This window comes from Lemur catta, chromosome 16, assembly GCF_020740605.2.
Source record: "Lemur catta isolate mLemCat1 chromosome 16, mLemCat1.pri, whole genome shotgun sequence".
Taxonomy (NCBI): Eukaryota; Metazoa; Chordata; class Mammalia; order Primates; family Lemuridae; genus Lemur; species Lemur catta.
In genome coordinates this window covers 25,372,292-25,400,080 of record NC_059143.1, presented here as the reverse complement: position 1 = coordinate 25,400,080, position 27,789 = coordinate 25,372,292, and the positions used below count along the sequence as shown (strand labels likewise).

The 27,789-nt window shown below is 38.6% G+C and overlaps 1 protein-coding gene across 28 annotated transcripts in view; it reads right to left on the bottom strand.

Annotated features, from left to right (window-relative positions):
• DTNA (dystrobrevin alpha) overlaps nucleotides 1-27,789 on the bottom strand; it is a 339,927-nt gene that overhangs the window by 90,432 nt on the left and 221,706 nt on the right. For all 28 annotated transcript variants that reach the window (XR_006729289.1, XM_045527842.1, XM_045527844.1 and 25 more), the window contains 2 exons: nucleotides 22,443-22,523; nucleotides 998-1,211 (listed from right to left, as the gene is read on the bottom strand). Coding sequence is in view for 27 of the 28 variants with exons in the window: in XM_045527842.1 (XP_045383798.1) it covers nucleotides 998-1,211; nucleotides 22,443-22,523 (295 nt within the window). In the remaining variant the exon portion in view is untranslated. The remainder of the gene's footprint in view (nucleotides 1-997; nucleotides 1,212-22,442; nucleotides 22,524-27,789) is intronic.

Genomic DNA, 27,789 nt, shown 5'->3' with positions numbered 1-27,789 from the left:
CCTGAGTGGAACATCTCCACTGCTGGGGTAAATACTCCCAGGCATTGCCCAGACAATGAGACTAAGCAAAATCTTCCGAGCATCTCAAAATGTGATTGCCAAAAGGTCGGGTTAGCAACTTTCCTTTTTAATATTCAAAACGAGTGGTGAATGTGGAGGGGGTGATTCTATGTCCAGACTAGAGGCTATTGCCAAAAGCCCTTTTGAAATTTTAGGCTGCTAATGTAATTTGGGGGAGGTTTTACATTTCACGAGGCTGCCACATATGCCTTGGAAAAGAAACCTTAGTTGAACACCTAATTCCCCACTCTGCCACTAACATGCTGAGAGACCGCGGACAAACGACAATCTCTTTGTGCTTCAGTTCCTTCATCTGTAAAATGAGAGATTAGGATGAACAGTCGTTAAGATCTCAGCCAGCTCTGAAATTCTCTGATTCTATGAGGGGAAATTATGCAATGAGGAGGCTGAGTTGCAGCTGGGGCTGTGGACGGGATCCCATTGTTTTATGGTGGTACATCACTGACCAGTCCGTTCAACGTGAGTCATGGTTACTTTGATTAGGCTGGTCAAGAAACCCTTTCCAATTTCTTCCCTGTTTGCTCGAGGGCCTTGTTAGGGCATCTCAAAAACACTGTCTTAAATAATTTGCAGAGAAGCTAGTTAAAAAAATCCTCTCACTTCACACTTCATTAAATTGCTCCACAGGCAACACACTCAAGCATCCATAGCTTCTAGGAAGCATGAGATGAGTTAAATAAAGGTCAACACATAAAATACAATTGTCCTCAAATTCCTATGGCACCATTTTACTCCCTAGTCTTTTCCACAGGAGTTAAAATTTATAATTAAACACATGGAGACTTTATTGCCATGAGCATCTGAGGAAGAAAAAAGAGAGTTATTCTAGAAAATTACTTGGGAAAAAGACCAAGAAGTAGGAGAGGAAATGGAAAGCAAACATGTAGAGGGGAACAGACATTCAGAGAGTGCTTACGGATCGAAGGCTGCAAGTAGGAAGTTCAGGAGGAGGCTGATGGACTGCTCCACGTGGATTTGGTGAGTGGTTGGCATCCGTTTGTTGAGCTGGTAAAAAATGGTGGAGAGCACAGCCTCCAAACGGGCCACGTTGAGTTCTATGTTTGGGTCCAGATTGTTCAGGGCATTCTCCCGCAATGCTTCTATGACATTCCAAATGTCCACCAGGTGCACTACAATTAAATCAGAGTGAACACATCAGCCCCAAATGTATGGAAGGCAAATACATCACTTTACCTGTCCATCCGCCCTGATTTTTCTGGGCTTCTCACCTGCTGTCAGCTGTCATAGGGGTTGACATAAATAAATAAACATAAACTATGCAATATACAGATTGTGCAATATATAGACCGTGCAACATAGACATGGTGTGCAATATATAATAGCAAGCAAATGACTTCCTCAACACCACCATAGATAGATTATCCACTATAGATTGTTTCTAATCTTCACAATGACCCTTGAAATATGGCTGTTATCACCATGTTACATGTAAAAAAAAACTGAGGATCAGGGAAGTTAACTGACAAATGTAAAGGTTCAAGGCCAGCAAATGGCAAAACTGGCATTCAAATCCAAGTCTACTTGGTTTAAAAGCATTTCCCCACTGTACATGCTGCCCCCTCAAAAAGAAGAGAAGACACTTAAATTCTGGTGTTTGAAAGGATATCAAAATTGCATTTGAGTATTTAAAATGTTTTCATTTATTTCTATGTTTTTAAGTAGTATGCAATTTACAATAAGAAAAAAAGGAAAGTTAAGGTATCCAGGAAGACCAGGGAAATAGGAAAAGTTATTTATACAACACAGCAGCAGAACTAAGTCACAGATGACTTAACTAATCTGGTCAAGAACAAGCAGTTTGCTGATTACATTAGTGACTAGCTGATTTAAATCATGGTTACTTTCACTAGGATAGTCAAGAAATCTGTTTCTACTTACTCTCTTGTTTTCCCTGAGGTCTTATAATGACAACACAGAAACCATTAACACGACCAACACAAATGACCATATCCATCACCCTCAAAATTTCCTTGTGCTCCTCCCCATCCCAAGCAATCAATAACCTGCTTTCTGTCACAATTTTCTAGAATTCTGAATAACTGGAATTGTCTAGTATGCACTCTTTTTTAAAAAAATTTGGATTCTTTTACTTTGTGTAACTATTTTGAGGTTCATCTATGTTGCTGCATGTATCAAAAGCTTAAAGACTGGTGGTGCCTGGCACACAGTAGACAATGCATTATATAGAACAAATGAATAATGTGAGTCATGTCAAAAAATATATCAGTATATCTCTTATTTGGGGCAGATGAATACAAATCACTTACCAACTAAAATAATTAAATATGTATTAGATTTTGAAAAATTCAGATTTAAGTGATTTCAAATTTGCAAACTTCTCTGTGTATCAAAAGTATTAATCCACAAGGAAGTTATTTGTATTTCTTAGCATTATTTATTCAATTTTTCAATTTAGCAAAGAAGGCACTCCCAGGGAAATGGCATGGATGAGAAAAATTTATGTATTTATTGAAATTATTGAGGGGGAGAACTGGGATTCCTCTAATTATTCTTATAGATTTGATCTGCTAATCTTCTGGATCTAGTTCTTGGGATCCGTCTGGGTGCAAGATGCAAAGAGAGCAGTGATGATGACATCAGACCTATCGTCCTGCCTGGTCTCTGTGACTATTCTCACCTGGTTCCTGGCTATGGGTCATGTGAAATAGGCATCTGGGGAGAGGAGCATGGACTGTGAACTTGAACTTAGGAGGGTGATGGCTACAAGCCAAGAGAAATAGCTACTGGCAGAGGGAGAGAAATCTGGGTGCTTAGGTCTCTCCTGGTGAGCCTTTGTAGAACATGGGGCTCCTCTCAGAATTCCCAGGGGTGGGCTCACACAGGCCAGTGGGAGTGACCACGGGAGTGGCCAGCATGCCCATGTAAACGTCCGTCAGGCACTTGGGCCTCAGTGTGCACAGCCTACACTCATCTCTCCCCTCCAAACGTGCCTGCTCTGGGGTTCTCTCCCCCGCTGAATGGCACCACCTCTCCTGTCCCCTATTCCAGCTGGAATCTGGATTTCATTCCCAGGTGTTATCAATGACCAAGTCCTATGGACTCTATACCTTCTAAATATCACCTTAATCCTGCCATTTTCATGGACACTTATTGCCAGCACCAAATTCCATCATCCAGTGCTATCACCATTGTCTCTCACTGGTTGACTGCTTCATTCTTTCCCCAGTCCAATTCTTTCTGAACTGTAAATTTGACAAGTCACTTGCATGCTGTTTAAAATCCTTTAATAACTTCCCATTCATTTGAAATCCAAACATGGCTTGCAAAGTTTCTTTCTCTCTTTTTTCGATCTGGCCCCTGCTTACTTTTCATCTACATCTCATCCACCACAACTTACCGTCAACTGTACTTCCTCCAGGATGTCTTTGTGGATCCCCCATCTCCAAGCTTTGTACCCCTCCTATGTGCCACCTTAGAATGTTGTTCTTCCCTATCGCAGCATGTCGTGGGTGCTCTTGTGTGGACCAGCTGCTTGTCTGTTTCCCGCTTCCCACTCTGTATTGTACGTGTCACAGGAAGAGACTATGTCTGTCGGGATAACTGTTCACACCCCTAGCACCCATCACAGGAACTTACACATCACAGGAACTTAATAAATGTCTTTTGACTAAATGAGCGAATGACAAAGAAATGACAAAACAGTGAAACAGGGTTTTCTAAGGATGCATTTGATTTCTAAAGAAGCAATAGGGCATAGCTATGAAGAACCATACAAATATTGGTTTGAATCCTAGGTATAATGTCAGTCTTGGTACTTAACTTCTGAGTCTTCATCTTAGAAAAATGGGACTAAAGAAAGCATCTACCCTCAGATGGTTACTGTGAGGATTAAATGAGATAATGCCTGGAAAACACCTGGAATAGGGCATGTCATGTGGGAAAAATAGTTGTTTATTATCATGGGCAAATAAAATATCTAGAAATCATATGGAAGTTATTAAAAATAAATATGCCCATATTTGTGTGTCCACACATTCAAAGTCTCAGTATAAGGAAAATGAAAATACTAATTCTGGTTAACTGTGAGAATAGGTAATTATAAATAATTTTTTTTCTTTTTATTTCAAGATATTATGGAGTACAAACATTTTGGTTACATTTTATGTCTTTGCCTCTCCCAAGCCCTTCCCCTCTACAGTGCTCACCATGTCCATTATTTAAAGAAAGCTAGTTTTCATAATTACTTGCAAGATACTGTGGTAGGGCCAGGGGACTCAATGGCAAAGAAAGCAGACGTGGTTCCTGCCTTGGGGAGCTAACAGTCTGGTGGGGACACAGATGTGAACCATATAATTACACAAAAACAGGTAATCAGAAGTGATGACATATGGTGACACACAGGGAGCTGGGTGCAAAATGGGATTATGATGTGGTCACGATAGGGCTGGAGGAGCAATGTAGCCACGATAAGGATTTTGCTCTTTATGCTGAATATGAAGACATGGGTTTTAGGTGGGAGAGTGACAAGATCAGAAATGCAGCTTAAAAATATCATTTTGGACTTCAAGGGAAGAAAGAAATGAAGATGCACAGATATGCAGTGGGAAGTAGCTGGAGCCTATTGTTTTAGTGCAAGTAAGAGACAGCAGTATTTTTGCACGGGGGGGTGGAATTCTGCAGAAAAAACTGTAATCATGCATATTGTACATTTATTTTCCAGGGGTGGCACAGTGGAAAGGATTCAGATTTTGCAGTATAAAAACCGAGGTTTCATTCCTGGCTCCACTAATTACTGGAAAACTGAGCAAGTTATTTCACTTCTATAAATTTTATTACTCCTTTTTTTTTTAAATAAATGAGGAAAGTAATGCCATCCAGAGAAGAATTGTAGTGAGGTTAAAAGAGAAAAGATATTTACAAGTGGTGACTGCGAGGCCTGGCACATAATAGGTGCTCAACAAATGATGGCTATTTGTGTTAAAATAATTAAACACCCTCTGATCTAAAGCCATGCTATGCTATTTATTATTAATTTATAAGATCTATGAGTCTAAAACTAACGTTTAGCTGAGTCTCCCAAATTCTATAAATTAATCAACCCATAATTTTGATCATATTAATATGTGTGTGATATAAAAGAAGTACAGACCATATTCTAGCCACAAAAGCAGACAGTTAATCAGTTTAGTTGTCATAAATTCTGAGTTAGTGGAGTTTAAATTGATTTTACTATATTGAATAATTAGAAATCTTGTGAGGAAGGCTCTTTTTCATGAAGGTTCCTTGGAAACTTAATTTCATTGGTAACTGCTTTGGGAGGTGTAATCTCAGGGCAGAAGGGTGCAGGATCTTGGGCAGTGGCTGGGTTCTGCTACTGGCTACCCCCAGGATTGTGGGCAAGTCACTTCACTTCCTTAAGTTTCAGTTTCCTCATCTGTAAAATGAGGACAATAATAATTCCTCCATTATGAGGTTATTTTAGGGGTCAAATGAGATAACCCACATAAAGCACTTCACTTAGTGCCTAGTGCATAATAAGCATTCAATATATATTAATTATTATTATTGAGAAACAAGTATCATAAGCTTTTTGTTTATTTAAATAGAAACACTGAGATATGCTAAGTTGAGATTCAGGAAGGAAGTTATTAAGAAGTCAGTTTTAAAAGTCTAACAGTTGTATAAACACATTGCTTACTGTTATGCTAGTAAGTCATTTTAAAAAATGAAGACATTTAGGTTGTGCAATAATGATTAAGAATCACTAGATGGCACTGTGCATATTTTACTAAATAGCTATCAAGCTTCAACTGTGCGGAACCTGCTACTAGGCACAGAAGATAGGAAGTGAGGTTCCCTCATCTATACAACTGCATACATTTTATATTATTAATAATATACTAGGCAAGATGATAGTTTATGTATTGAAATTACTTAGTTTAACCATATCAAGAATGAACAAAATGTATTCTTGAAGCAATACTTAGTATTTCATAGAATTTTAAAAATAATGATACTGGTGTCAACTTCAGGTGTTAATTATTAATACCTAAGAGATTGTTTTTTAATCAATAAATGGAAATAGTTGAATCTTCAATAGTTTTCCATAAATCCAGGCAATCTCAGGTAGAAAAGGGCTAAGTCAGTGTGGTGTGGGGAAGAGTTGCAGGTGGATAGAGAAGAGTTTGTTGATCTCAAGAGATGTTTCTTATCTATTTGCTGATGCTTACACTATTTTAATAGGAGATGGGAGTCCTTAGTTCATAATTAGATATGACTTAAATCCAAGTATCCCTGAGGAAAGTGATAAAATGACAAACTCAGTTATACCTAGATAGAAATTACTGATGTCATAAACTTTATTAGAAATAGTAGAATCATATAAGTAGGGTAAAATATGGGGGAGAGGGTACAGAAAGGATAGGAATATCAAAAGACAACTTCAGGATTTAATCTATTTCGTGATTTAGCCCAGGGCCAGCCTTTCCTGGACCCCACAGACAAGGTCCGGGTCACTGAATCTAAGCATGATGTTCTTTTCCTAAAGTGCTTGGAGATCTCAAAATCCTCAAACACAGCCAGGCACAGTGATTCAGGCCTACAATCCCAGCACTTTGGGAGGCAGAGCTGGGAGGATTGCTTGAGGCCAGTAGTTTGAGACCAACCTGGGCAATATGGTAGGACACCTGTCTCTACGATAAAATTAAAAAAAAATTTAGTTGGGTGTTGTGGTGTATACTTGTATGTAGTCCTAGCTACTCAGAAGGCTGAGGCAGGAAGATCCCAAAATTTAAGAGAGTGAAAAAGGGTTTTGACAAAACTCTCCAGGTGATTCTGACAGCCACTGATCTATAAGCTTTCAGAAGGTTCTCAAAGGGCTAGCGGCTGCACAAGGTCAGTAGACAATCACAGTGACTTCCCTTTAAGTCATTTTGGACTAGTGATTCTCAACTTTGGCTGCACACTGGAAACACATTCAAGGTTGTAAAATGGCTCCTGGTGACCCTGCTACTGCTGGTCCAGCATCCCACTTGGAGAAGCAAAGCACAGGCTTTTTAGAAACACCGTATCTCAGTCCCCACCCCAGATCCAGAGAATCAGAATCTGCACGTTAGCATCTCCAGGCAGTTTTTATTCACATGAAAGTACTAACACAAGAAGCACTGCTTGAAGTCAGCAGTTTGCAGTCCTTTGGTTTAAGACAAACTGAGCTTGGTATGTCCTAATAGGTTGTGAGGTGTGTGGCAAGAAGCTGATTACTACCAATTAATTTATGCAGTTTAAGAATGATTTATATAATTATGTAATACACATGATTTTAGACAGGAGTGAGGTGTACATCTACAAGAAGGTCACTGATTGCATTATGATGTGCTTTCCTAATTAGGAGAAAAGGGAATTGCAGTTAGGCTGGGAATTGAATATAATCTGTTGATATGCCATTGGGAATATATATATCCTCTTGCATGTGGACAGTGTGTGTGTGTTTATGTGTGGACCCATGCACATGCCCTCTCAACCCCCACCTTGCCTCCCATGCTTAAAGTGACTGGTGTTTGAGGTTTTGTTATGACTTGTTTTCCCCTCCCTGAAACAAGCAGGTAAATGCAGGGAGAGTTCTGTAGTTAACTTACCCATCAAATCTCCATAGCAACGAAGATAGGTTGTTTCTCCTGAAAATTCATCTGGTTCTCACCTCCCTTGATGTAAATTTCCTGACCTTTAGTGCAATAATCGCAGCATAAATTTTCTATTGTAACCACACTCTTCAGAGTATGACATCCAAGTTCAGGGAATATTTCTGATTGGTTGACATGCTGGGTTTGAAGTGCCAAATCGTTGTCCTTCACATAGCAGATTCTTAAAATATGTTTGTTGGCTTGCAGAAAAGTTAATTATGGAGATTCATTCTTTTAGTTATCCAATGAAGTTCTCATGTCCTGAGAACTAAAAGATGAACTCCCATAGAAGCATTGTCTTTTTCCTGAGACAACTCTCAAATGGAAATTTCATTCAGCATTTTAAATGCCAAGTAGACTTTAAGCAATAATGCTTTTAAGGAATTTCATATGTAGGTCAGGTATCACAGGGGGGAAATGTGAGGAGGTGGGGAGGGGAATGCAGCCCCATGTGGGTGTTAGGAATGACTCCAAGTTCCTTATCAGACTTATTACCCTAAGCTGCTTGCTGGCCTTCTTTCTTTGCCTTCCATCTCAGACTCTTGTAACTTCTTTCATACAATAAGTATTCATTCAGCCCTTACTGTGTGGCAGCACTGTCCTGGGTCCTAGAATTAGAGTGTACAAGACAGGCATGTCCCTGACCAAGCAGAACTTATATATGGTGGGGATAGAGATATTAAGCAAAGAAGTGCATTGAGCATGCAACAATAATCTATTTCCCTCTTCTGCATTTTAAAATATTTAATTGACAGATAAAGATTATATATTCAAGGTACACAGTGTAACGATTTGATATTTGTGGATAAATGTATCTATTTTCTCTTATAGAGAAAAAATGGACTAAGCCTTGGATTCAGATGTTTGTTTGTACAATATGAATAATAATATCCACCTTTCTTATCTTACAGGTGTTCTGAGGACAATGAAGATTTACATGGGCAAATAGTAAGATGTAAAGCACTACATAAATTTTAGGCATCATTCTTATTTTTGAGAATAGGAAAGGCATTAAAATTTACTGTCATATTCAGGTAGAATATAAAAATTTTTTCCCCACAAAAAATTATTTTAATTCTTTGCTCTACCCTCTGTCAGTTATAAGATATTGTCCCTTCATACAAGCTTTCTTCTATAATTCAGGTTTGTTTTCCTCTTAATGGGTGAAATGATGTTATAAATCCATGAGAGTTTGTATCAAAGTGATTACTAGTTTAGTCCAATTTCAGGTCAAATACCTATCCCGAGATTCAGAAAGCCTTAGCTCATTATGAAAAAAAAATGAATACTTCAGCGTATTACTACTTACCATACTATCGCACACACAGGCTATACCATATGGAGAAAGACTGCCATATGCTTGTACATACAGAGCAGAGAAACGTCGCAAGAAGCTAGATCCCATAATAGTTTCAAAGGAAATTAAAGCCAACTAGTAATGTTTAAGGATCTAGAATGCATTATGGTTGATGTTAGTGGTGATTTCATGAACTATGAGCACTTGACCATAAAAGAGATTGTAATTCCCTTGGGGAGAGACACACTCAGATGACCTAACTGAAGATCAGCACAAGATACTATGTCATCACAAGTTCACATCCATGGCACAGATTTTTTAAAACAGTGCTACAGTAGCTCAAAATGCAGGGATGCTATTATAGGCTGGTGACTTAGGAAAGGTTTGGAGGAGGGGGTAAGGCTCAAGTTGATTCCTAAAACCCAGCAGGAAGTGCACAGATGGAGATGAGGAGGGAAGGTACTCCGGGAAGAGGTGGATCCAGAGACCAATAGCACAGAGCAGCGAATGAAGATGTGTGTTCAGATTTTGTACTGACCTGATAGAAAAAGCAGGGTCCACAACAAAGTAATCTTGTCTATTGTCCATTATATAACACTGTTCTAATTTTCCAGTGAGCAAACTCTCTATTTTTATTTTTTAAATGTTTAAATTTTATTAAGAATTTGCATCTTATAAAGTTTACGGCTTGGTTTCATTTTCAGACTGCTATGTGAGCTAATTCAGATCTCCATCTAGAACCAACAAGTGAGGTGGTGAAAAAACCGGGCTGTTCTTTAGAGTCATGAGTGGGTCTCAAACTATGGTGTCTGATTCCATAGGCCTTGGGTGTGGCCAGGGCATCCCTAGGTATAAGCAGCTCCTTCGGTGATTTTGATAGACAACAAAGTTTGAGAACCACTGCTATGGGGCATGACTTAAAGGATGTTCTTCTTGATAAGAGACAAGAAGAACAGGAAATCAATGCTCATTTGATTCAGAGGAATTTATTTAAGATATCACAAGAATCCTGAGAATATTGTATTAAAGAAAGCAAGGTGCCAATTAGCCAGTTGTTAAGAGTTTTTCAAATAAATAATTTATTTCTATGCCCTTATTCAGGTCTCTTATCATCAAAATAACATTTAAAAATCTGTTAGAGAGGAAGAACTCAGTTAAATGGTATGCTTTGCCAGGGTCAACAATGTATTTTGATGTGATTATACTGAAGATATTAGCCATCACTCATATTAACCCAACATTGAAATCACAAAGAAAATGTTAACAAAAGCAAAATTTTCAGATTAGTTTTCCATTAGTGAGCATAAGCTCACCTTTATAAAATGTGAACCCAAACCACACCTGAGTAGCTCACTGAATTTTTTGAAGTCTCCAATCTCAATATCTTCCTTGCTCCAAAACTATGCTTTTATCACTAAGGTATTTCTCTTTGGTAAGGATCTTTGGAGAGAAGCATCATACCTTTCAAAGATAACATTTTAGTTTTATTTTAATTTCCTGGTTAATATGTAATAAAGCTTCAAGAATAGCTCTACAACATATTTTTGGTGTAAAATCAAACTGAATTATCATGCCAATCTTCAAAGACCCTGGCAGTACATCCATTGCCTATTAGGAAAAAGTATTCAGTGTTCTTTAAATTGTGTTTGTAGACCAGCATCATTATTCAAAATGAGGTATAATAATTGTTGGCCCAATAGCTGTCATACTGTAAATTAAATTTAACTAAATGCAATTGAACAATCATTTGTTAAGCCTATTATTTTCCAAGTATTACACCAAAGATTGTAAAAATAATGAGAAGGTAAATGAAAAGAAAGATCTGAACGATAACTAATTTCTTATTGTCAGTGTTTAACTTTGTTCAGAATATATTTAATAACTTTAGAAGCAAGAGGATCTCATATCTTATATCCCCTGTGGGTAGTCATTTTATATAGGACTTTTAGACTTCACTGGATAACTTTGTATTGATTTCTTTAATGTGGTCTTACCACTCCCTACCTTCTAGTGCCTTAATTTAGGTTTTTACTGCCTTCTACTTGGAAGCAAGCCTTCTACTCATTTCCAGTTTCTGTCCCTTTCTATCTACCCTAAGAAATATTATAAGGCTCAGCTCTGGTCATGCCATTCTCTACTGCCTATTGAGTAAAACCCAACATGCTAAGCATGAAAACCAATATTTGGACTTCAGTCTACAAATCTGTAGTCTCGTTTCTCACTGTTCTCCAGCTTCTCCTATGAGTCCTATACACCAGCCACACTGGACTTCTTACAATTCCAGCCTATGCCCTTGGCCTTCGTCTATGTGCCTTTACCCAGGCAGCTCCCTCCATCAGGCGTACCCTACAATCACCACCCCTCAAGGTGGACCACACACGCCATGTCCCCTATGAAGCCCACTCTGATGTTCTCAGCTAGGATTACTCTCCCCCTTTTGTTGCTACCAGAGCCTTTCACATTTCCATTAGACCATCTGTGACACTCTGCACTTCCCACAGTTATTGATGGACAAGTTCTTCCTGCATTTTTTAGAATAGCCCATAAATGGACTTTAGGGGAAGAAAGAGTCCCTGATATTATGAGCTAAATTTTCTGTTTAGGTTCATGTATGTTTTTTGGGGAAAGGGTCCATGGCTTTGATCACTTTCTCTAAAAGCTATAGGTGGAGTAAGTTTAAGAACCACAGCACTAAATGATAGCATCTTGAGGACACAGGCTATGTCTTGTTTAGCTTCATACTCTTCATAGCTCTTTGCACAATACCTTGTTCAAACTGGGTGCTCAGTAATGCTAGGTGAATGGGATAGAGTAAAGCACCTATGGCATGTCAGGCACTACACATAACCCCTAGAAGCTTTGCTTTTACTTCAGTATTCTAAGAAAGCTCCAGGAGGCTTACTGAGCCTGGTTTTCTACAGTACTTTTCTTATTTCTCATGTAGTGACTTGAGCTATGACCAGAATCCTAGATGCCAGAGACATTCCTAGAGCAAGAGCATCTGCAGGGCTGGCAGCCGTGAGGAAATGTCTTCCGCTTTTCCTTTATAGCTTTTGATCTCACTGACCCTGCATCATGTGCCCATCTGGCCAACATAAACACAAAAAGACAAAGTACACCTGGGCATTGAAAAGAGTGAGTAAGCAGCAACTGGCTGTGAAGTGTTACTTTTTCTGCACTCGTCCTGTAGTGCATAGAAAATTGCTTGTGCAATGGGGCTCGCTAGCATTTGGGATGAAGAGATCTCTAGGTGGTTAATTAGCAGTGCATGTTATTTACAGGTATCTTGAGTGAGGTCACCCATAAATCAACATAGAATAAAGAATATAAGGAATGTATCTTCTGTTAAAAATGTCACGGTTACTATAGTTAATGTATTACACATTTCTAAATTGTTAAAAGACTAGATTTCAAAGGTTTCTGCCCAAAGAAATGATAAGTATGTGAGGTGATGTATATGTTAATTACCTTGTTTTAATAATTCCACTATGTATGCCTATATCACATCACATTGTACCTAATAAATATATACTACTATTATTTGTCAATTAAAAATAAAATTTTAAAAAGTCAATAGAAAATAGTGATGAGGAACTTTGAATATTGAAAGTGAAAGTATGCAGTGGGTGATATTTCAGACCCATCTGTGTCCCTTGCCAAGTCTTCTTGGACATACCTCTTTTTCCAGCCCCTGCACTAGTGACGGTATCACACAGACTTTAACCAGGTTGATGCAGCTGCAACCAGACAGTGGATGGCCTTGAGCTGTTGCTGCATACTCTGATATCTCATCGTGAACACCTGGAACCTACCTAGCACTCACACATGTGCAACCCAGAAGCACAGGGGCAACTCCTGTAGACCACACTTGACTAATGCACGACAAAGCAGCTGCATCAGAACCTCCTCCTTTCATCCCCTGAGTGGACATTCCTGGGGTGCACTTTACAAAGTTGCTTAGAAGTTCCTGCACTATCAGCTGTCCTTCCTTCCTGGTGCCAGTTCTTGGGTTCGCTATCCCACAGAGCTATTTCCACGCAAGCCTTGTCCAGGGGTCTCCTTTCTGGGGATACACAGACGAAGCACTGATCCTAATCACATCCCTGTCTATTCCTGGTTGAAGCCTCCCAGGACAAAAAAATGAGAAGAACATGATGATTATGATCATGTTTGAAGCAGATTCTAATTCTGTTTAGTTATATAAATTTTCCTCAACCCTTATCCTTCTCTGCAATATAATACAGAGAATTGTCTCATTTAACATTTTTTAAATTGAGAAATAAAATGCATCACACTTGATTACATTGAAAAAAGTTCATTATTTTTCTCAGAAGGAAAGCTGTAGCACTTTTGTCATTATTATCAGTTTTGCAGCAGGCTTACTGGTCCATAGCTTGTCTCAGTATTCTAGTGTTTTTTGGTGACAAGGCTTGACAGACATTGTAAACAGCGACTTTGTTTAGCATGACACTTGGCTAATATTGGCAAGTTAGAAGTTGGGCTCTTTAATTATATGATTTTATCTGGTGTTTATTCAAGGGAAGCCACTTAATATCTCTTGTGCTATGCTCTTCTCACTGGAACAAACAGAACTTTATAATTTCTGATAGACAAGGAGACAAAGCAGAAGCTCTAGCCCAGCACCATCAATGGATAAAAATAGCTACGGAAAATTTATTTCAATATGCTATAGACATACATGATTTTTTTTTAGCCATCATAATTACAAGTAACTTTATTTTTTCCTTCAGAAAATAACAGTTGGCTTAGGAAACTGACGGGCTAGATATCAATTTATACAGCAAAGTTTTAGAGTATATCTACTATTTGATAGTCACAAAATCAGAAGCATTATAATAAATAGAATACATTCATTAGTTTCTAAACTTGAGGTTATGCTATTACTAAATTTGCATACTAAGGAATATTACTATCTAGTGTAAGCTATATTAATGGGAAGACCTCATACTGCATTTTTCTTTTTATGCTGCTCAGTTAAATTTTCATTTCTCTTTTAAATGCAAATGATAATGCTAAGAACTGACATTATCTGATCGACAGACATCTAACTTTCCTGCAGATGCACTGTTGTTATTTTTTGGGGAGGAGACTTTAAAAAGGGAAGAATGGAAGAAAGCTTTAGTGGACATTCCAAGATTTTTGCTTTTTTGCTACTGCTGAAGATTTTGGAGTTGCACAAGTAAATTCCACAGACCATGCCAAGGAAAGAATTTGGAAAGGGGCTGGGAAATCAGAGTGAGAGAAAAAAAATTAAGTAAAAAGTGGGTTTAGGCCAAAGAAAAAACTTGATAAATTATCAAATAGCTACCTCTAGAATGGAAACAATATACTATGTGCATATCAGGTTTCTCATGATCATCTACAAGCTCCTTGAGGTGAAGCTCCAAGTCTTACTCACCTCCATGTCCCTCAACGTGCTCAGTAAGATGTCTTGCATAGAGTCATTACTCAATAGACACCTTAGGAACCCATCTGCACATGAATATCGATTGAATGTGTGCTGTGTGATAGACACTGCTGAGGATGTAAATAGAGATAAAACACAAGTCTGAGTGTCCTGACTTGTTTTCCTCAGAGCATTTGCTTCTATCTGAAGTTCTTGGGTTATTTGCTAGAACGCAAACTCCAGGAGGGCAGGTATTTTTTTCTGTTTTGTTCACTGCTCTATCGAGCCCCTGGCACATGGAGGTGCTCCATAAATATTTGCTGAATTATTCTTTTAAAATATTTTCCCATTAGAATATAGCTTTTATTTTATAACAACAGTCATGGAGAAATAGGATTTGTTATTCTATGGTCTAGAATAATAATGCTTGGCATGCAGTAAATGCTCAGTTCCTATTTGTGGAATGAATAGACATGAATAAATGAGTGATTGCTAATAACAACAAATGTTAACAAAGCCTCCATGAAGAGTGAACCAGGGGGAGATCAGGAATGACGCTCCTGTGGAAACACAGGTGTGGTTGTGTGGGAGAGGCTCTTCTCCTATCCCTGTCTTCCTAAATGTTCTTTGTTTTCTCTCAATGTGTGCTGGAGCCCTGAGACACCGGGAGCCAGGCTGTGGGATAATACTTTCTGGGTATCCCTTCATCATTCTGCCAACTGGCTCAGAGCCAGTCAGGCAGTCTCCCAGGAAGAGTGCTTGGCAGGCCACTAGGGGAAGGTCACTGAATCTTGCATTGGCACCTGTTACATAGGGTTAGGGAGGCTTGCAAGGCATTCTTCAGTATGCATCACTCTTTCCCAAATGACAGGGGCATCTAAAGATGATATTTTTTCCCCAAACTATGAAAGCAAAAGCACTTAGTTGGCACAGCTTCCAGATATAATGCAGAAGCAGAAGAAAGGGAAGGAAATCGTATGTTATGTCTAGAAACAAGTCCCAGAAACAAGACTGTAGGTGTTGACTTAGTTCACAGGTTGTGTAGTAGCAGCTTGAGCAGAGAAAGCTTCCAGGGTTCTCTAAAACAAAAAAATACTAACAACAAAACAAAACTCTTTGTCTTTAAGATCTTAAAAATAAAAACAATTAAAGGGAAGAAGCACCTTTAATTGAACCCATATCATAATCATCAGGACTTTAAAATCATGGCTTTTCTTTGTCAGAGGTTTGCTCTGATCAACGGGAGACAATTTTGCACTAGGTCCAGGGTGCCCAGAAAGGAGCAGCTTTTCCATTGTCATCTTACACAGGCATCTTTAATAGGTTTGTTTATGTTCTGCTGCCATCACCAACTCTCCCACAGGGAATTTTTGGGAACATTGTATTCTAGCACAATGCACTTTTCTTTATTCTGAACAAGTGTCTAGAATGATTCAACATCAGGAATGAAAGTATGTATCAAAAACATTTGCAACATTACAAACAAAGATAATTGTGCTCCAAGGGTTAGTCATCTGCCACTTAATTCCCTGCGAATGTTCCTGCTCTTCCTTCTGACTCCTTGACTAGGGACAGTTCTTTAATCTTTCCCTTTTAAACATATTTCTTTCTTTTTTTTTTGGTTCTATTTCTCTTGCTTGAGTTTTTTACTTCAAGTTGTATTTTTACATGCAAGATTTTTACATCATTATCTGAGAAATAGAAAAATCTGTGTTCTTGTGTAGTGTGGAAGGCAGAAACCTAAGTCCCCTCTAACCCGGTGCCGAGTCCTGGTCCATGGTGTCAAATACTTCCTCTCAGTTATTCAAACATGAACCAGCTACTGCTGTGAAGGATTCTGCATATGAAATTAGGATCTCAAATTAGTTGACCTTAAAATACAGTGATCATCTGTATGGGCCTAGTATAAACATATGAGTTCCTTACAAGCAAAGATTTTCCTCCAGCTGGTCACAGAAGGGAAAGTGAGAGAGACACACTGTAGTTGGGCTGAAGAAGCAGCAAACATCTATGCTCTGAACAGCCTACAGAGGCTGTGGCAAGGAATAAAGGCGGCAGTAGGAACTGAAAGTCGTCTCCAGCTGCCAGCCCGCAAGAAAACAGGAGCCTCAAACCTACAACCACAAGAGGATGAATTCTTTCAATAATAAGGGCATTTGGAAGAGGACCCAGAGCCCTGGATGAAAACCACAGACCCAACTAGCACTTTGATTTCAGTCCATTGTAATGCTGAGCTGAGAATCTAGCCATGCTGTGTTGGATTTCTGACCTACAAAAACTGTGAGATAATAAATGTGTGCTGTTTTAAGCTGCTAACTTTGTGGTAATTTGTTATCCAACATTAGAAAACTGATACAGGCAGCCAGAACTCCTTATACGTAAAAATGAGGCAGAGAGGAAGAATATACTCGTATGCTAGATTGAATAAAAATGAGTGGCATATTAACATTTACTACTAAAAACATATCCCAAGGCTACTTCTGCTGCATAAGAACTAGTGTTTTTCTATTCACCTGGCTGGTGAAAATGAATTTAGTGGGGCATATCCATTCATTCATACAGTATTTATTCAGGACCTACTAGTTATATGGTCCTCACTTGGATTAATTTTGCAGTGATGGAGAAACATTTAGGTAAATAGGTAACTTCATTCTTTGGTTCACAAGAAATCTTGAAAGAAGCTTAAAGACATTAACACAGAAAAAAATGTGTATTCTAAGTTAAATTATATCTGGATGAAGAGTACTTTTTAAAAATGTTTCATTTACTAGAGAAAGAATATTTTGAGAAACTCTGATAGCCCACATATAATTATAGACCTTTTCTCCTCTTTTCCTTTTAAATAAGATTTTAATTAAATTTTAGCTTATATAATTGATAGAAAGAAAATTCAGGCTGTAAGCAACAGGACTAAACGATGGTGCAATGTTAGCTGTGGGTGTGGGATTGAGTATCCCCTTGTCTCCTTAGTTTTGTTCCTACTAATAGACAGCAGGGATTAGATATTTCTGATTTCTCTCTCTTGTTGCCTTTTGTTGTTCATGAACTTAAGGCTGAGTTTCACTGACTCCAAAGTAATTCTGAAAGAAGATCTGCTGACATTACAGGGTATCTGAATCATTAACCGTATCAATCCTGACCAAGGAAATAATGTTCTAGTAGAAAACAGTTATTTATCTAAAATAAAGGATGAGATGTCGCCATTTCACACATGCTTATAAATAGCTTATAGGGTATTAATTTTTGCTGAAAGTTAACAAAAATCTAGAAGCTGAAGAGAAGGCTGTTGATTAGACAGGAGTAACTGGAATATTATTTGTGTTTTCTACTCTGTTCCATTCCTTCTAGAATGTAAAATAACCAACTTGGTGTCCAATTTTTGTCTAATTTTTAGAAACATTCGTTCTTTTATTCTGTTGGGGACTGTGCTAGTTATGCCACAGGGAAGAAGAGTGTGAGAGGGTGAAAAGATGAATGGTAAGGGGAAGAAGTGATTTGGAACATAGATGAAAAATGAGAAAAGTTGAAGGAATGGAGACTCTTTCATCTGAAAAAAACAAAAGGTACTTCCTACAACTCTCATGTTATAGCAGGGATCGGTAAATGTTTTTCTGTGGACTGAGAGACACAACCAAGGATACTATATCAGCACGTATATAACAAGGAAGAAAAATAATTCCCACAAAATTCTTCCTGATGAAATTTAATATATAATAATTGAGTACACTTTAAAATGCTGGCTTACCAATGAGAAGAATGTAATTCTTTTTTGGAGTATACATTTTGCTTAATTGAGGTTACAAGTTGCATTCCCTATAAGCAAATCGATTACAAATATTCATCTGTAAAAACTATTCTTAGTTTATAGTCTATACAAAAATAGGTGCTGGGCCTCATCAGTCCATGGGCCACAGTTTTCTGGCCTCCTGTTTTGTATCCTTCTGGAACTCTGGGCATTGGTTATTCTCAGCATCAGCCAGGAATCGAATCAAAGAGAATGAACATGAATGCCAGTGACAGGAACCAGTGGTCTATTATTGGAAACTGTAAACATGGTAGGCAGGGGCTGGGGGAAATGAACAATGGGGAATTAACTAACATTTATAATCTTTGAATTTAGATAAAAAAGAAATCTCCTAAAAACCTATATACTCCATGCTGTATCCGGACAGTATTTATTTTTTCTAGGTGATGACTTTACAAGTGCCAGTTTTTATGTTTTCTCCCACTCCATTAAGTAGTTTTTAAACTTAGTTTACATTATTAGTTTATATTATTAACAAAATACACAAAATAAATTTTGCCTGTAAATTAGGTCTAGGCCTAAAAATGAACAACCTATTCTGAGTTAAGATCCATTGATTCTTATGAAGTAAATGCTATAATGAGTTTCTGGTATAGTTTGAATGCCAGTGTCCTCCTCAGATTCATGTATTGAAATCTAATCCCCCACTGTAATGGTTTTAGGAGGGGGGCTTTTAGGAGGCGATTAGGTCATAAGGGCAGAGCCCTCCTGATTGGGATTCATGCCCTTATAAAAGAGGCCCCAGAGAGCTGCCCTGCTCCGTCCACCATGCGAGGACACAGCGAGAAGTTGCCATCTATGAACCAGAAAGCAAGCCCTCACCAGGCACCGAATCTGCCAGTACCTTGATGTTGGACTTTCCAGCTTCCAGAACTATGAGAAATAAATTTTGTTTATAAGCCACCTGGTTTATTGTATTTTTGTTATAGCAACCCAAATGCACTAGGATGTACTAAGACACTTCCCAATAAATCAATGCACTTACAAATGCATTACCTGGATTTAAAAAATGTCTTTTATTGAAGAGTAAGACTCCATTATAAGGTACCATAATTTATTGTGGGTGAGGTTTTATTGCAGACTAAAATTACCTTCCTTTAATACAGGGATGTATATTTAATGCTTACTCGGGTCGTGTCACATAAACACCACTGCTTCTGGTTGGTTAACTGCCTAACAGGACGGCTTCAACTTTCATTCCAATAAGCCAGGATCCACTGTGCAAGCATTTTACAAGTACTTCTGCACATCACAACTGTTATGCTTATAGGTAGAAAGGAAAACTCAGCAAACACAGACAGTACTTGCATTTAATGCTCTGATCAAGGTAGAAACAATTTTAAAAAGAAACTTAATTTAGCAGAGCATTCAAAATATGTTTGTTTTTCTACCGTGGGCTTTAACTACATCCATTTTATACAAAAAGTAATATCTTTTCTCACCCTAATATGAGTGAATTTTGTAAGGTACATTGTAAAGCAAATAGCACTTCTTTGCTTAAAGTCTACTAATTCTTTGAGGCCTACTCAGATGTCTTTTCCTCCAGGAGGGTCCTCCAGCTCCCAGGTCAGGGCACTGCCTCCCTGGGCTCCCTCACATCATGTACCTATTCCTATCATTACCCTTCTACACGTTTTAATAAATCCGTTCAAAAGTCCATCTACCCAATTAGATTTTGAGCAACTTGAAGGCAGGGATTGCAGGTTATTCACCATCACACTACCCCTGATACCCAGCGCAGTGCTGAACGTACAGCAGGAGCTCACTATATACTTACTAAGTTTAGAGGTAAGGGAATGGACACTCTGAGGGTCCCCTGGACAGGTATAAAGGTTCTATTGTCACACAAGGATGGATTATCGTCCTCACTTCTTACCCACTGTTTTTTTAAGAAATTCTGAGACAATTCTGGATAGAGGATAAGAATGAGGGCTAAAAAAGAACAGGAAGAGGAAAAGGAGATGCTCATGAATAAGAAAAGGCCTTTCTCCAAGAGCAGGAGGAATGGGATAAAGCCCGTGGGCTGCAGGTGCATCCAAGTTAGGGACAACACAGTGTGTGCACTTTGATGTTGGCTTCAGGGCTGCCAAATCACTGAATCTTTCTTCTTCTTTATCTTCTTCTTCTTTTTTTTTTTTTGCTTCTTTTTTTGTTCCTTCTTATGATTTTGTAGTGTTTTTTTTTCCTTTTCTTTCTTCTTCTTCTTTTTTTTTTTTTTTAAATCTGTAGCTCAAATGAAAGGAGCCTAAAGAAGGCTCTGTTTGGCAAAGCTTTAAAGGGGACAGAACTCCTACCCTTACTCTATCCCCTCTCCCCAGTTTTGAGGGCCACTGTAGTGGTAATACATGACAAGAACATGGGAGAATTCCAGCTCTTTTCATTGCTAAAAACATGAAGCTTCTCCCTTTTGTTTTAATATGAGTGATAGGGGGAAGGGGGAACTCTTCCTCGTTCCCTAACACCAGCACTGGAAGGGGCTTTTATTGACTCATTAATACCCAGGAGTACAAATACAGCCACACATTCTCCCCAACATCTGTAGTGCTTTTCTCCCTGTTCTTTTTGGATTGGTTTAGCTTTCTGTGGGGAGTTAAAACACATAGTTGCCATTTGACCAATGTTGTGGTTTGAATATCTGTCCCCTACAAAAGTCATGCTGAAATCTGATCCCCAAGGTGGCAGTGTTAAGAGGTGGAGCCTTTGGGAGGCAAAGCCCTCTTGAATGGACTAATGGATTAATGGATTTATGTGCTGATGGGGTTACCATGGGAGTGAAGCTGGTGGTTTTACAAGAGGAAGAGAGACCGGAGCTAGCATGCTCAGCCCCCTCCTCCTGTGATGTCTTTCGCCACCCTGGAACTCTGCAGAGAGAGTCTTCACTGGCAAGAAGGCCCTCATCAGATGCAGAGCCTCAACTGTGGACTTCTCAGTCTCCATAGCTGTGAGAAATATTAATAAATTCCTTTTCTTTATAAGTTAACTAGTTTTAGGTGTTGTTACAAACAGTAGAAAATGGACTAAGACAACCAAACTATGTTTTTCTCTCTTCCCCTCCTGCCCCAAACTTCAGTCCCATTTTTAGTTGTTGGGGCTAAAGAATAAGCCGTAGATGAGCAACGTGAGGTAGACTGCACACTGCCTTCTTCATCGTCATGATTAGCTATAAGCCTAGAAGTCTGGGGCTGCGGTGCCCTGCCCAGGGCCTGGCAAACATCTGCCAAAGGCTCTAGGAGGGTACACGTGCAGATGCCAGGTTCCTATGCTCCCCAACAGTCTGATTCCCATGCCAGTTATTCAAGAACTATGTGTACGTACTCAAGAGAACATCATGGTTTTTATTTTTAAAAAATTTATCCAATACTAATTAGAAAAGGAGAAGAGTCATTAATTTTTATAGCAGTCAGTTTTCAAAAAAAGAATAAGTTCTTACACATGAACTATGAAGCAATATTTTTTTTTTCCAAGAGAAAATGGATGTGGTAATATGATGAAAGCATTGACCCAGTAAGGAATGTAAAATCCCCGTTGTGATTCGTGATCTAGCTCGCAGCTTAAATTTAAACTTTGGAAAAAAGCTAAGGCAACTTCCTTTGTTTCTTTAAATATCGTCTCTTCTCTTACTCTTGTCTGATGTAGGCAAATGTAGTTCATACTCTGACACAAAGGGCTAATTTTGTAGTTTCAGGAAACAAAAAAAACTTCAATGTTTTCCAGAAGGTTGTAAACATTTTCCTCTACTTGTAAAGAAAATACAAATATAAGGAGGATGTAATGTTTGATATTTTATAAAGTTCTTGGAGACCGTTTTGATGGCACTGCATTTACAATACCAAGATTAGAGAAAAGAAGAAAAACACTCATCTAGATTTAAACCATTTGAAGGCCAAGATTATAATGCATATACAACTAGAGACTCATCCATTTCAATACTCTAATAGTTAAGTGTAATTCGGACTTCAGGATTACTTACTAGCACTCTCTCTACCATGTGCGTATCATAATATCCCTTTTATGAGTAAACATATTTTTATCAATTTGTGAGAAAACCTAGTTTAATGAACTTAGTACACCTTGTATTGCATAAATATATTTTTATCAATTTGTAAGAAAACTTAGTTTTAATAAACTTGGTACTAAATGTAAATTATAGGATTCATGATGGTAATTAGTGCAAACAACGGGCATACTCACAGTTGCATTTCTTCTGAACAAACCTAAGCTTGCATGCTGTTCTGTAGGTGGAGAGCCGGATTCGATCCAGATCTTGGGCCCCTGGTGGGGAAAAAGTACACATATGGTACACCATGTGTGGGAAAAGGAATTTATAATGTTTACAAATAAACCCACTGCTGATATAACCCATACATCTAGTTTTGTTTTTATTTTTATTAGGATAAAAACATAACCTTAAGACTTGAAAAGGTCTGTCCTAGATTCCTCAGGTTCTAGGGGAAAAGAGCACATGGCATCAGCATTGGAGATCAGGTTGTCAACCACGTTCATGGACCAAGGAACATAATCTCATCCTTGTTGTGTCTGCCACTTCTGAGAACAAGCTGCTCAAGCTGAGAGCTAGAGTGAGACAGCTAGATTGTATCAGACACTCTCATCAAATAATCCTTTTAAATTCACTGTTATTGGTCATTAAAACACGGCTGTCAGGTGATCACACACTGCAAGTTGGGCATCTTTGTGTGATCTTAGGCTAATTGCATTTAGAAGCCTCAGTTTTCTCATCTGGAAGATGGGGTTGATGATAATAATGGTACTTGTTTCATAAAATTGTTGTAAAAATAAACGAGTGAATATACTTAAAGCACTTAGAACACTGGCACAGTAAGTGCTGTGTCTTCATTATTATTACTAATATCTTTCCTGCAATCCTTCCAGTCAATCTCAGAGGAGAAGACTCCTTTCTAAAGACCACCTCTACTCTTCCTTTTACTGTGGCCTCTAGTTCTCCCTAACATAGAGGGAACACGTTCCCCATATGCTCTCCTATTCCACCCTCCCGCTCAGGAATCCAGAATCACTCCTGACGCCCATAACACCAGGTGTGAAAGCCCCGCTCAGAATCCAAGCCCCTCCGCGGGCTCCTTCCAGCTTCCTACGCAGCGATAGTTCCCACGACTCTAGCACAGAGGCTCTGCCTGGCTTGGGCCAGTCTCTTCACAATCCCCCGCAGCTGGGCTGCTTGTTACATTAACGCCTGAGTTCCTAGTATTCCTCCTGCTCCTCTTTGAACGAGCTAATCTCTAGACTATGTCTAGAATATATTAGACTTTTGACAAATGTCTGCTTTTCTCTGTTTCCACATATTTGCCTTTCTTTCAGCCCAGGCGTATGGTTCATAACAGATAAAAAGGCACATAGCTATGTGCGACATGGATTGCACTTTCGCTTTACCAGTAGCACACCTGTAAAATGTGCTACATGACGCTTCACAATAAAATAGAGTAGCAAGTAAATGAACTTGCCTGGAAGCAATTATATTAGGAGGCCAATGACATGCTTTCCCAGTGGAACTCAGGATGAATTAGCAAGTATTCCTCACTGACAGCGTTTAGCAGGCCCTCAACTCAAACTGGGATCTCTTTAGATTCACTTAAAATGTTATCAGTAGTCTTATTACTTTGTGGTTTTATGAGGCATATCATTAAACATTCATGATTAAGAAGGCTTATTACTTGACAAACAGGCTCATTGATATTGAGCACGTGACAAATCAGAGAGGTGGGGATCTACCCCCAGCGGATGCAGGAATTCCCTTAGAAATGTCCTCAAGAGTTGGACATTTAGCCAATGGCCACATAGGATTTCCAACAATAGGGAAGATTGTAACTTAGTGAAAATAAATGGACTTCGAAGTCAGTCAACTTTAATTTTGTCATTTCCTAGTTTTCAGAACTTCTCCAAGTTTTTATTTGGAATCTCAACCTCCTCATGTATAAAATGAGAATAACATGTAGAGTCTTCATTTGTGCACTGGGTACACAATGATTCCTTGTAAATGGGCCTCCTTCAAAGGCTTCCGGTGCTATTTCTGAGCAACAATATGTGATAGAAATTTCTTTTTTTACATTTGAGCTTTAATTTGTCTCCCTGTAACTTCAGCCTGTTTGATCTAGTTTCCCCTCTGGAATGACATAATCTTTTCTCCCTGCCACTTGATAATTCATTTCTCAACTGTTGTGAAGTGGCTATCATTATCATTCTTAGCATCTTCATTATCATCTGAAAATTATGTACAAAAGTCCCTGTCATCACAGACTTCAAAGTTTAGCCAGGGAGGTAGTCTCTCCTTAACTTTCTTAGGTAAAAGGTGTTCAGCTTCACAGCCATTTCATGCACAGTGTCTACCACGAAGTGTAGCCCCTGATAGGGCTTCAATACATGGCAGTTGCTATTATTATTTTCATTACCATCCAACATGGTTTTGAGACCTTTTAAACATTCTACTCACTCTGTTCTATGGCTAATATCTCTTTAAAACGAGATGTCCACAATTAACCTGAATGCCTCAGCTATAGCCTTACCTGTATAGAATATATAGAGAGTAATTATTACCACCTTTGATAAGGACATTTAACTAATGTGATCTTTTTTATATAGATGGATCATTCTGCTGGCTTTTATTAGGTTTGCAGTTAATTAAAAAACTGGTTTTAAAAAAAATCATGTATTTCTATATAAGTCAGATCTTTTCTGTTTTCTATATAAATGCTTATTTGGGGGCTAAGGATAGGACTTCATATTTATCTGGTAAGTTTCTTTTAATTTTTAGCTCATGCTTTGAACCTTTCTGATATCTTTTAAGATTCTTATTTTGTCACTGGAATTTCATTTCAAAAATCCTTCCCAATTTGATGGCCTCTGTAAATCTGAGAGGCTCATGTGGGAAATGATCTCTCTGGGATGCCAGATAACCAGAGACAGAGAGGTGATCGGAAATACCCGAATGCTAAATCCGCCTTGCCCCCTGGATGAGAATGTACTTTTTTATTGATACTGAGTTTGGCTCAACCATCAGGAGAGTCTTAATATCTGTAAATAATCCCTTAAAAGAAAACATTATGGGAATAGATGATTTGTGTAAATTCTTCAAGAATAATGATTTAAGCTCCAGATATAAAAGGACTATGATGTACCACACAGTTAAGTTTCTTAGTTAAAGCAAGACCTTACCCTCTGAGACCAGTAACCCTGGTACCTCTGCACCTCACTCTGATAGAGGTCCCAGGGGCAATTTGGCAAAGGTGCACCTTTAAAAATGCAGTAAAGAGGAATGCAGGGATATTCCTCCTTGGAACAGAAGGGCACTGACTGCTCTCTCCTGTCCCATTACTAAGTGGTCTTAACTGACCCGGTGTTTTGTTCTAGAATCAGGAAGGGGTCTGTAGGTCTGTAAATGTTTCCTATTTATGTAAGTTATTCTTGGCTGATGATTTAAGCCCTGAATATTAAAAGGGGAGTGATGCACAACAAAATTCAGCTTTGCAGATACGGCAGCACACTATCTTGCAGAGACAAGGTAAGTGGTAGCTGCAGGATCCATCCATAAAGGCACCAAAGGAAGCTGAGCTGAGATATGCTGTGTATGTTTTGTGCTCTGTTTATCTTCCTTGTTTAAAATAAATTTCTTTGTCTCCGCCCCAACAAACCATGAACTTAATTTAGTTTTACATGTATGGTTTCTCTTGAAAGTTTATAAACCCAAAGCTTACTTTGGAATTAGTTGCATGTCTTCTATGTCTTCATCCAAGTCATTGATTATAAAACTAAAGACCTGAACAGGGCCACAAATACAGTCTTCCTCTACACTGGTCAAGTTGATTGACACATTAGCTGTTTTTCTAGGCATGGTCATGACACTGCCTACTAATCTACCTAACTGTCTGGTGACCCAGCTCACATTTCCCCAACACATGCACAGTCTAAGAGCCTTTGTCAATATCTTGCTGAAATTAAGGTTAATTTTTATCTGATGCTATTTTCCTGATCTAACAGTCCGGGACTCTTAGTAAAAAGTAAAATTTGCTGACTTAATTCCTTTATTAAAAAGATGAAATTTAAACAAATGAGTAAGGAAATAAAGTCAGTAGAGCAATCCTTGTTCTTAAAGGTAGAGATACATATTATTTTTTCTACTTCTGTGTATATTTGAAACTTTTCATCATAAAACATTTAAAGCTAGTTTGCTTAAGGTAACTTGGGGCTTTTGCACCATCTCCTGAACCCTCTTATACCCATGTCATAGTTTGAACAAAGTAATAAATATGAATGATTGCTCACATTCTTTTATCAGTTGCAAATCCTGTGTTTCCTTTCTTTAGCTCTTCTTTTCAGGATTCTCTTTCCTCCCTTCCCCCCTTCTCCCACTCCCTCATTTCCTTCCTTCTACTTTTTTCTCATCAATTCATTAATCCATTCAACCAACCAGACTTACCTAAGTTTTGACTTTAGCTTACTCTAAAGATTTTGACATAATTCTTGTGTTTTATGCCTTCTGTGTTTTGATAGTTCACTCTAAAACCTTCAGCATCATCGTTTAGATTATTAAATATCTCATGTCATTTAAAAATTCACTCAAGAAATATTTACAGAATAAAAGTGAAGCCTATGAACCCTGTGTCTGATTTCTGCTGTGCTTGATTGACGGTGTGTGTGTGTGTGTGTGTGTGTGTGTCTGTCTGTCTGTCTGTCTGTCTGTGTGAAAGAGAGAGAGAAAGAGAAACAGAGAGAGATTGGGAGGGAGGTAAAGGAGTCTGGGAGTAAAAAATGATATCTACCTCAGGCAACTGAATGGGATGGAGTGTCCTTCACTGAGCTAAGGTACAGACACAGAGGAACAGGTTTGTAAACCAGTGAAGACAGAGTTCAGTTTTGGGCTAAAGTGTTTGAGTTGCCTGTGGGATGTCCACGTGGAGATATCCAGTGGGCAGCAGGACATAAGGAAATGGAATTCTTGACTAGAGCTGTAATACATTCCAGAAATTACCAATAAACATAGAAAATGTAGTAGTGTGCTTGGTTGGACCAAGATTGGGAATATTTTTCCAAGAGGAGACTGTGTACACAAGTAGGGCTATTCTACGCTTTAGGTGACAAAATGAGGCACAAAATTGGGAACAGGAACTCCCTGTACACTTCTGAACAGTGCCTGGGAGTTTGGTAGTTGTTCAAAGATTGTGTGGCTTTGGGAACCCTGGGAGGCAGTGGGCTTGGCAAGGACATCGGCTTCTCTGTGATGGGCACTGTTGGTGGAGCTAATAATGAGCCCCCCCTCTGGCTGCTTCATGCATAGAAGCCTTGACAACCAGTGGGGCAGGGCTGGAAGAAACATTGAGTTTATACGCCAACTATTCTCAACAAACTGGCTTATGAAAATTTGGAAGGTGGTTTGGGGGGGCTCCTTGAACACTTGAGAGCCATAGCAATAAAGTAAAGCTCTGGGAGTAAGAAAAATTATATATGGAAAGAAATGGTCAAAAACAAAACCTTTGTAAATATGACTTTAGTGTCTAGAGGGTACTAAGAG